Below are 11,491 nucleotides of genomic sequence, written 5' to 3'. Positions count from 1 at the left end.
TAATCTTCTGTTACATTATTTGAAGAGTTTGTTCGCAAAAACCAATAAGTCCATATTTGCCAAATGGAGATATTTGAGATTAAAGGTCAAGAAAAATAAAGAGACTAATAAGAAAATGTTTGCTTCTTTTGACCATAACTTCAAAAATGTACCTTTATATGTCGTGACCAATATATGATTTAAAAGGTATCATTTTGTACTCTATGATAGAGACCGTACTTCAAAATCTTCAAAAACGGACTTATCGGTTTTTGCGAACAAACTCTTCATTTGTTGCTGCATTTACCTACGCTCAACACAAGTTATAAGAATATGTCATGTCTGGTACACGTTTCCATGCAGGACAACTAACATAAATAATCTAAACTAGTTGCTATGTGTCCTTTTTGACATGCATTACCTCTGTTGATCGAATAGGAAACAAACAGAACAATTCATTTTGTTGTTGAATCTGAATATTTTGTTCTGTATGTATTCATGTGTAAGTCTGCTCAATGATTCATGTAATAGGTGAGCTTTTAAATGACGTATTATTTTGTAATACACATCCCATAGGACTAAGATAGGAGGATGAACAGTGTTTTCTGCTTCAGCTTTAAGGGAGTAATATAAACATGTTTTATTCGAACTTTAATGCGTGGAAACACGTTGTGGTTATCAGCCAGGAAACTGTCACCATTATTCTACATACGCAGTTGCTATTGTTTTGATTAGCTAGAGATGTGAGATGTATATTGTTTTGTGCCAGAAGCCATTATTTTCGGGTAGAAGAGAGATATTTTGAGAATTCTAGCAGATTTTTTGATAACTGATCGAACAGGCGACGCCAAAAACAAAATGACTTTGGGTCTCATCTTTCTTTTCCTCCTTTCCCCCTCCCTCTCATCTTCATTTTCTATTTCATCCAATTCATTTTTCTATCTGATGACATTTTTGCTGTCCCACGTCTGTATTAGATCATCCCACATTTGTGAGGTATTGAATCACTGATGTCATGTATTGTAACGGAGGAGTCTGAGGTGATGCATTTACTGTAGTTCCGAATGGAATGATTGAGAAGTATATAGTATATCATAATCCATAATTAGAATTTTGAAGTTAACTGAAATGCCGTTATTCGTATGTAGCATAGCATGACAATATATTTGATATAGATATGTATGTGATTAATAACCATTGTATAACCAAGATGTATGTATAATTGTTTTACTGTGTTTGGGGGATGCACCCTGCAGTCATTGCTTCTTCAGCATTCCTCCCCATCTCCTGTATTTTCTAAACTTCATGTTTTTGCGCTTTTCTTTTTCACCCCATCAATTGTATGGCCATAAATTTCATTTATCATATTTTGTTATGTTGTTATTTATATATGTACTTTTATCTTTTGTGAAGATTTGTTGGAGATAGGAAAATGAATGAATAGATGCATGAAAGTCGGCATGGTAGGACTATAAGACTAGTTTCGCCCATTCATTGAGCTGTTAATAGCTAAAATATGTAAATGTCTTCAAAAGTATATATCTTTGAGGATGTTTCGGTCATGTTATCAGCCTGTAATTACACAAAATGTTATCTTAGTAGTCATCAGAATATAACACGCAAGGGAACGTTGGTTTGCATAGTATAAAGTTTTCATATCACGGTACTTATTATAATTGGTATCCTTTTATAGTCCTGTACAACACGCTTTACGGTCGTACATGATGATAAGATCATTGTATAATTATTGTACTCCGGTTTAAAATACTGACATAATTTACATCAATTTACAGTGCATCTACATTCTTCTATTGACAGTATTTGTATATAACCGAAATTTATCAATGTTTCGTTATGATTAATTCCCCCTCATTGTAACATTGAGAAATCTCACCTTCCATCTACCGCTTTACATCATATACCATTTGCAGTCTTCTTCTTCCCACTCTCAGTCTCTCTCTTTTTCCCTCTCCCCTCTGTTTGCAAGAATTAAAACAGTCTAGGGTTCAGCATTTCACTCAATGTAACTTTGATCAAATAATAAGCCTGTGTATCCAAATAACTTGTAATATTGGTCTGTTCATACTACTCTTTGGTTCTTATGGATTTATGATTTGTATGCTGATTCTTGTTGAATGCTTTAATCATTTGACAATTATCTACTTTCCTGTGTTTGATTGTTGTGTGTCTTGGCAAAAGTTCATTAAATTACTAACACGTTTTGAAAACTTTGTTTCCATGTCTCCGTGTATGTATGTGTTTGTGTGTGTGTGTGTGTGTGTGTGTGTGTGTGTGTGTGTGTGTGTGTGTGTGTGTGTGTGTGTGTGTGTGTGTGTGTGTTACTATGCGTGTGTGCTTGTGTGCATTTATGTGTAAAAGCTAGTTCCCGTGTATGCGTAAGGGTTAATGTTCGTCAAACGCGTTCGTAGGTGTGTTTGTGCTTGATGCTTAAGTGAAATTATACGTGGATTTAGTAATCTTCACAGAAAATTTTTGGGAGAGATGGGCTGGAATTTTTGGTGAACTTGCGAGGCAACAATGGAATGATGTAAGGGGAAATTTGAAAATATAACAAAGAAAAATAAAGATAATTTATGAAACATTTATACACATGGTGGAAATACGTTAGTTTATCAAAATGAACAAGAAGACAAAACTGCCAAACGATATTGATGACACACAATCCATTATTTGCATATAGAAAGAAAGATAGAATCAACGTCTTTTCCTTCACAGCAAATCGATAGTGAAAAAAAAACCTGTTTGATATATCTAACAGCACTACAGAGTCTCTTACTCTGACAAAAAAAAAAAAATCATTTCACTTCTTAATCAGTCATCTTACATGAACAGATACTAGATATTTCAATGTAACCAAGCAAGAATTAGATAAACTACGTCATTAAAAAGTTCTCTTTGTTTTTTCGAAACCGAGATATGGATCACAAAGAAAAGGTGAATGCAAATTAGATGAGATGATGTCATGGTGATGTTACAAATTTTCCACTAGTTGGTACATTAATACAGTGGCCAGTTTGCTTTTTCTTTTCTTTTCTTTTTTGCTGTAGAATACGTCAAGTAGAAAAAAAAAAAGAAATAGTCAAGTGAGTGTGATTGCACCTCTACTATAGGTTAAGCCGACTGACATTAGACCATTCTTTTGTGGCAAAATCCAATTAATTCATGTATAATATCCAAAGGAAAGTCAGTGGAGGTATGTGTCTCATATCATCACCTCATCAAAACTTTGAAAATACATGTATTACCGTTACTGCATATTTTTTCACATTTTATTCACATTATTCACATGGTCATTCCGAAATATAGTTTCCCTGGGTTTTAGTCAACTCTGAAATAATCGACCTTTCAGAGAGGAACAAGCCAATTGTTCCGAAGTTAAATCATATCTTTGCACAAACTGGAATCTTTACAAAAGCAATTCCAACTACCGTATGGCTGATTCTCCACTCTCGCTTTCCCTCAAGACTCGGTGTCTGTTCCAACCAAATGACTTCATCGTCGACGTCCAGCCATATTCATCGAATGGTAGCTCGAGAGACTGAAGGCTGAATTCGACGTTGACAGATATCCTGACGCCATTTCCAAAAAGAATAGTGGCTGCTACTCTGGGCCTCAATGAAGACAGATTACATGCAAGTATCAAAAAAAAAAAAAGACGAGAGAAATTAAGAAAATAGTCTGGATTACCTCTCCGTAGGATCTGAACATCAAAATCTTTCACTTCAGGAAAATATCTTGGCTTTTTGATCGTGTTTTTTTTTTCTCACATTTTAAAATATCTCAACAGAAAGATAAATGACAGAATTTTCTGAACGATTCTCTCCAAAGTGATGCTCTAACATTACGACTTTTGTTTACATCTTACTCTAAAAACGAAAAAAAAATCTCAGCTCAGCTCAATGTCGCATGAACAGGTCCCTGGACAAGGCGAAATTCCGTTATGAGCTGTGATTTTCAGATAGATGCATAGTGTTTGAGAATTGAGATGTGGGGAAAACCTGTTCCTATAAATAGAAGTTCGCAGTATAAAGGTCAGGGTAAATATCGTCAACCGTTGGTAGTCATTCCCCTGAACCGCCCGACCATTTTGTCAGTGCTCCGCTATATCTCTTTCCAAAAACTAATTCTTTGCATTTTGCTTGGGTCTTTAAAGTAACATTCAATCTAATTCGTGACCACACCTTTCCTCGTGCTGAACAGACAACAGATTGTAGTTCGATACATGCCTATATGTACTTCGGAGCCAGACATAATTCAGAAATATTGAACCCGGAAGTACAGCCACGACAGCAAACTTGGTGAGCGTGCATACGAAAAGCTACTAACACAATCATGCATGTTATACTCGTGCCTGCGACACGTAGTTTTACAGACAATGTACAAGATGTATGTTTAACAAATAAGCTTGAAACAGATTCTGCTTTTGTTCGAAATGTTTTACCCCATAAATTGTGTCAATATTACATTTTGTTTTCTTGTTTGTTTGGTTTTATTTACTTCAACAAAATGCCATATATAAATCAGATTTATTATCAGTAATATCACAGAAAACGTTATTATACAGATTGACATGATTCGAAGAAAGAAAACATATGCTTACATTAATGCTTAATACGAAGTATACATTGCATTACCAATTTGCAAATAGCTTGAGAAATCATGCAGAAGAAGGATTGCCAGTATATAAGTGGATGCTTTAACACGTGGCAGCCCATAAAACCTATCTGGGGGAGGGGAGGGGTAGTCAGAGCAATTTTATGATATTAATGATGACACTCCAAACAGTTACTGGCATTATAGTCTTATAATTATATCATAATGTTGTTTGAATAGAGATATCAATCATTATATCTCTTGGAAATGAATCAACATCTGAGAACTTTATCACAAATAATTATAAAAAGATAGTTTGTCAATTACTAGACATGAGTAGAATAAGATAATATCAGACGTCTTTAGGACTTTTCTGTTCAATGTATTAACAATGGTCTGTGCAATCACTCATTAATTTTCATGACTTCAAAAATGGAAACATAAGAGAGAGGTGGCTAGTCGTGCTTATACATGTATAATCTTTAGAACTCGGTTTCAGGGTCTGCAGGTAAGGGACATTGAATACGCATAGAGCGTTTGTTGTGACTGTGCAGCTAACTGCTTCATCAAATAATAATAATGTTAGACATATTCCCTTCCCTAATAAATGCCTTTCGACGCATTAATGACTCCCCCAAAGTTGTTAACATGACCACATTTTAGGAACATCAGCAGAACTGGTAAGACTTTGTAGACTACATGGCCACAGATATGGAAATATGCTTGCAAATGGTAAATAAAGATGTTCATTGAGTTACAACACCTCAGGATGTTTATATTTTATAAACTTTATGTCCGCCTCCTCTTCATTCCTTGTTCTCTGTTGTTGTTTGTTTGTTTGTTTGTTTGTTTGTTTGTTTTTTTTTGTTGTTGTTTGTTGTTTTTTTTTTTTTTTGGGGGGGGGGGGGATAAGTTTTACTTTCTTCCTGGTCATTTGCTTATATGAAATTGTCATATTGTATGTTTTGGCCGGAAATGAAATAAAAATGAAATGAAATGAAATGGTCAAAGAATCAGTTGAAAAGATTTAAGACTTGAAAACGAAAATCTGGCAATCATTTCAGAAAGATGAGTAAGGGCCGATGTTGGAAGAGAAAGTTGAATTTCCAGATGCTCTGTCACTATTCCTCCTCTTTTTGTTTTTGTTTGACTGACTTTTATTTGCTTGTTGTTTTTGTGTAGTTGCTTTTTCGGAGGATGATAGGTCATCCAAAATTAAGGTAATTTTTCTAATCAACAATGAAAGGATGCTATCCTGGGAGTAAATAATGAAAGCATCTCATCAAAGTTTTCACAAAATGACACTGAATGTTCAAATAAAGACGGAATTCATTGCAGACAATGGCTGGCAAGGAATATAGGAAGCCAATCATGTCAGTCAAATCCTTCCACAGTCTACATGATGATTTTTTTTTTTTTTTTTTTTGGGGGGGGATACATTCATTCCATGTACATAAATCTAGAACATAACTAGGTCATGTACATAAACATGACCTAGGAAAGACATCCAGTCCACAATGTCAGTAACTATAGATCACAACTGACTGCCTGCAACCACACAAGGGCTGAAGGGTCCCTCTCCTTTACTTATTTACTTCCTTCATTACTTCCTTGTTCCATTGTTGATAGACATGCTTTAACATCGCAGAAAATTTTGAAGTTTACACACACACACACACACACACACACACACACACACACACACACACACACACACATATATATATACATATATATATATATATATATATATATATATATATATATGTATATATGTATATGTTCAATTCAATTAAAATCACATAACAAGACGCGCTGCTAACGATTTTTTTTTTCCATTAAGGGTGGATAAGGAAACTTAATCCCCGGAAGAAATATTCTCTTGACGTATGAGGTAAATCAATAAACTTTCGACATGTCCTCCAATACAAACAAAACCAATATCGTTATGCAAATGATATATATGTATATAAAACTATCTCTCAAGGATAATGGACATTTTGTACGACTTGAAGGGCGTCTTCTTACACAACATACAAACTACCAAGCGGACATGCGTTTCTTATAATTTCTCTAATTTTGTTCACATTTTCATCGATATTTACTTTTAACATGACAACCACTCCATCAGATGCTCGAATCACCACATCATATTTTGAGAGTGCATCCCTAGGCAAATCTTAGTTGTTATACTGATACTCCTTTTTTTTCACAGGGAAAAAAAGTGTATACATCTTAATCTATTCTCAGTTGTACCATCCTATGATAGGATCACCGGACGACTAGTTTATGTGATCCCCTTCACTCAAATAAACCACCATAAATCAGTTTTATTCAACATGTGTATAAAGCATGCTTAGTACATGACAAAAGATATTCACACACGTCTGTTGAATTGTGCTTCATTACATCGTTCGATTCTAATAATCTATAAATTCTTACACCATGGTCCGCATTAACTTTTTATATGCTAATTTCATATCATTTTCTTCTAGTACTTGTCGATGTGTTTACCGCTGTTTGTTTTATTTGCTATCAGACAGACATACACCATGGAAACGTTTCACCAAATCAGCAGCCAGAATCTGGAATGTCCTATCTGTCTGACACTGTTCAACCAACCTAAATCACTGATATGTTCTCACACCTTCTGTAAAGACTGTTTGGAACGTATCTCTCAAACTCAGCCAAACCAACAAACTGTAACATGCCCTGTATGCAGGAAAGAAACGCCCATACCCAGTGGAGATGTGGATAAGTTACAAACAATCGTACCACTGAGTTCTCTTGTGGACGAAGTTAAAACCAAGAGTCCAACGTGCACAGTTTGTGAGATGGACGGAAAGCCACCAGCTGTGTCCTACTGTCAGGACTGTGGGAAATATATGTGTGAATCGTGTGACAAAACACACTCTATCTGGAAACCGGTCTCCAACCACGAAGTAGTGCTCATGAGCGAGGTGCTCTCGGGAAAAATTCCGCTTAAGAGGCGACGGAAGTGTAAGAAACATCCTAACGATGATGAGGAGTGTTTCTGTACAGGATGTCGGGAGTACGTCTGCTGTAAGTGTGGGATGTTAAGACACTTACAAGCAGGGCATCAGACCGAAGAGGCAGCTATCCATGAGGAGAAATTGATGGAAAATATCAAGGAGTTACAAGAAAAAGCAAAATCAAAGAAAACAACCATTGAAAATCATATCGATTTCATAGAGACACAACGAAATGAAATAACAAACAGGATGAGGAGACTCAATTATGACATCGACAAGACCTACGAGGAATACATGAAACTATTGTCAGCCAGAAGAGAGGCCCTGAAATGTCAAGTGAAACGATTGTCTGAAAAACTCGGCAAGGAATTACAAGTCATGGAGGAAGAGAGTCGCAAAACAGTTCATCATATGAACACTATGGAAGAGCTGGTAACTAACGGTGTGAAGGTACCGCTAGAGAAAGACGCATTGTCGGCGCACGACACGCTGTGTAATGACTTGAAGAGCTTACTGGGACGAGGTAATCCTGACGACAGATCACCGAAAGGTGTGACAGAACGAGCTCAGAAGATTTCCTTTATAAAATACGTGAAGGTCAATGAACTTTGTGTGGGAGAGCTGGAAGGTTATACGTGGGGTGTAAAAGCAGACATAGAACTCCCGAGCGAAAATTGCATGAACTGTATGACTTGTGCACCAGACGGTAAGATGGCGGTGGGTTCGCATTTAGACGGAGTCTATCTCTACTCACCTGATGGCGAGTTACAGCAGATCGTGCTGAAGGATGTCAATATCATGGAAGTTGGATTCCTGTCTGATGGTCAAAGTGTTGTACGTGATACAGACAACGAGGTGTCACTATACACTCCACAGTGGGAGAAGCTTGACGTCACGTTCGAGACGATGAGTTATGCTGAAGGAGGGTTGGGTGGTCTCACTGTGGATAGAGATGATAATATCTATGTGGGTTATAGAAATCTCAAGAAGATCCAGGTATTTACCCCACGGGGTGGTAAGGCAGTCAGGGAAATGATGTGTGATGGATATACCCCTGTGCAATTATTCTCCTTTCACACTGGCACCGGAAAAGTGATTCTGGAAGATGGATCAACTGTCGTCTGCCTAGTTGGTAAGGGGAAGAAGGACAATGTCTTGAAGAGGAAGGGTACGTATGCCTACCCAGCTGTTTGTCGAGATGATTCGGTCATTGTAGCCTGGGTGAAGCACGAGGAGGGTCTCGTCAGTATCATTCGATACACTAGAGGTTTTGAGCCCGTGTGCAATATCGTCACTGATTTCAAGATACAAAAACCAGAGAAAAGAAATTGGTACTATCTACAAGAGTTTGATAGTGGTGAGATAGCTTTCTGCACTCCAGATAAACTCTACATATTTGATGCGATATAATGTGAAATATGATAGAAGATTTTGTTTTGCATTAGCACGTTCGAGAAAAAAACCCCACAAAAACAATGATTCTTTGGTGGGATATTCTAAAGGGCTTTTTACACTTGTGTTTCTTAACCCCGGACTTTCTCTGACCCAGGACTATCGTTAGTCCCGTACCAATTTTTTCAGCTTTTTACACTCGCCAATTAGTCCCGTACTATCTCTTGTCCGGGGCTAAGGAGAAAACTGACCTTTTTACACTCGTCTTTCTTAGCCCCGGACTTTCCAAACCACATGAATATTCATAATTACGCTGTGTACTGTACACGTACACGCACGCACCGGCAGCACTTGATTACCTCGTTTCTGATTGGTCAGTGAGGGTCGCACTTCGTCTCCGTCGCTTAGCCCAGGATTATTTTTTCGTTCTGTTTACACTCACTTGCTTGGCACCGCAATTGCGGTGCTAGCACCGCAATTGCGGTGCTAACCCCTGCTATTTTGCAGGGCCAGATAGTACCGTACTATCGGTGGGGCTAGCCCACTTTGGCAAAAACGAGTGTAAACAGAAAGTGGGCTAAGGATAGTCCCGTACTATCGGTGGGGCTAAGGCCCCCCCTTAGCCCCACCGATAGTCCGGGGCTAAGCAAAAATTTACAAGTGTAAAAAGCCCTTAAGTGAATAGTATACAATATGAATGAGACATAAATAATGATGAAAAATACAATATGAATGAGGTTTACATGTATGATGATGGACTGCTCGTGCATGTGCCACGCCCATTCACATGGATATTCGTACGCTTATAAGGAGTTTAATTATGTCGAAAAGTTAAAGTAATTTATGGATGATTGAAAACAGGTCAGTTACAACATTTGTTTTGCGACATTAGCGCTCTAAAATAATACAACATTATTTGGGGGATACTCTTCAGATCAAATGAGTAAAAAGCTGATACATGTATTTACTGCAAGTACCAAAGCGGTTTTGGGGAATTATTGTAATGACGCTAGAACATAACCGCTGCAGCGTAGGTCTACAAACAAAGTTCAACCCTTACAAAATTTATATGATCTTGAGATAGATTACCATGACATTGTGATAGCGAAGAGAAATAATAAACTTGGTAGCAACTTCAAGGGTTACAAAACTGAAAAAAAAAAGTCTTGACAGGGTTGGTTCATTAGAATGAGTATATGGCCTAACGGACATTTTTTTTTCTTGTTACATTAGCCAATATATATTACTTTGGGTTGAACCATGATATTGGTATGTGTGTGCGTGGTTGGAGGTGTATGTATGTGTTTGACTGTGTGCACGTGGATGAGTTAGTGTGCGGTACACGCGCGAGTGTAATGTGTAGTCATTTGAGTTTATTTGAAGAATATGAGGTATGCATAATTATTACCCATACGAGGTAGTTTTGCGAGGCAATTACAGTTGGTATTTTGCGGGGTCGGGAGTTCAGCAGGCGACATTAGAGCATATCACGAGCATCCGGGGGTTTTACATATACAGTGGACTCCTGTTATAACGAAATCCTAGATCGGAATGTTGTTATAACTGAACAAACAAACAATAGAAATACATATAGTGGATGACATTGCAGCCCAATTTTTTACTTCATTATAACCAGAATTTTGTTATAACCGTGGTCGTTATAATAGGAGTGCACTGTAAAACAGGGAGGTGGGAAGAGAAAGAGTGGATCTCTCTCCCCACCTCCCTGCTTTAAACCATGGACCTAGCTAGGTCCATGTTTAAACGTAAACATTCCGATCGACCACAAAAAGAAAACATTCCAGGACGTCAAGGGTGTCAGTTACACGCACCGCAGAAGAACGCTGATAAATCAACTCATACAAGGTCGACCACTTACAGCAGCACTAGGCGTCACTAGTCCATTTGTGCTCAGTAATTGCACATACAACTCTCCAACTTTAAACAGAGAAGTAAAAATAAAGTGTAAGAGCGTTCAGATGTTTGAAGTTTGCCGGTTACAACTACATATGTATCTTTGAAGTTGGAGTTGAATGATATACATTGATGAACAATTTTGCAATTATTCAACATGTTGATGGTCTACAGGTAGTCAAATGTGGCTTGATCTGTATCATAGTGTATAGCCGCATTCGCATATTTTCTTAATTTACCTAGGGGATAGGTAATAATTATGATATCGACTGGCCTTTCTTTCGGGAGGTACCAGATAAATACTGCCCGTACTGAAAACATATTGCCCTCGTCTTCGACTCGGGCAATATGCTTTCAGTTTGGGCAATATTTTCTGGTACCTCCCTCAGGGCCAGTCAATATTATATAAATATCATATGAGCTCCCTCGTGGAGACGTAATGAGCTCCTTTATGGAGACAATATTATGAGCTCCGTCGTGGAGACTTAATGAGCTACTTTGTGGAGACAATATGAGCTCCCTCGTGGAGACGGTATGAGTTCCCTCGTGGAGACTTGGTATAAAATATTCTTGTTTATATCTCTCTATGATTTATAATG

General features: G+C 37.5%; 1 protein-coding gene across 1 annotated transcript; it reads left to right on the top strand.

Annotated features, from left to right (window-relative positions):
- Nucleotides 1–7,133: 7,133 nt before the first annotated feature.
- LOC140226787 (uncharacterized) lies at nucleotides 7,134–8,996 on the top strand. The gene has a single exon (XM_072307212.1). It carries the CDS (start codon nucleotides 7,146–7,148, stop codon nucleotides 8,994–8,996), a length of 1,851 nt encoding a protein of 616 aa, XP_072163313.1. The 5' UTR covers nucleotides 7,134–7,145.
- The last annotated feature ends 2,495 nt before the right edge of the window (nucleotides 8,997–11,491 follow it).

Source organism: Diadema setosum, chromosome 4, assembly GCF_964275005.1.
Source record: "Diadema setosum chromosome 4, eeDiaSeto1, whole genome shotgun sequence".
In the NCBI taxonomy this organism is placed as follows: domain Eukaryota; kingdom Metazoa; phylum Echinodermata; class Echinoidea; order Diadematoida; family Diadematidae; genus Diadema; species Diadema setosum.
Note: the sequence above shows the minus strand (reverse complement) of the source record. Positions and strands in the feature narration are given on the sequence as shown.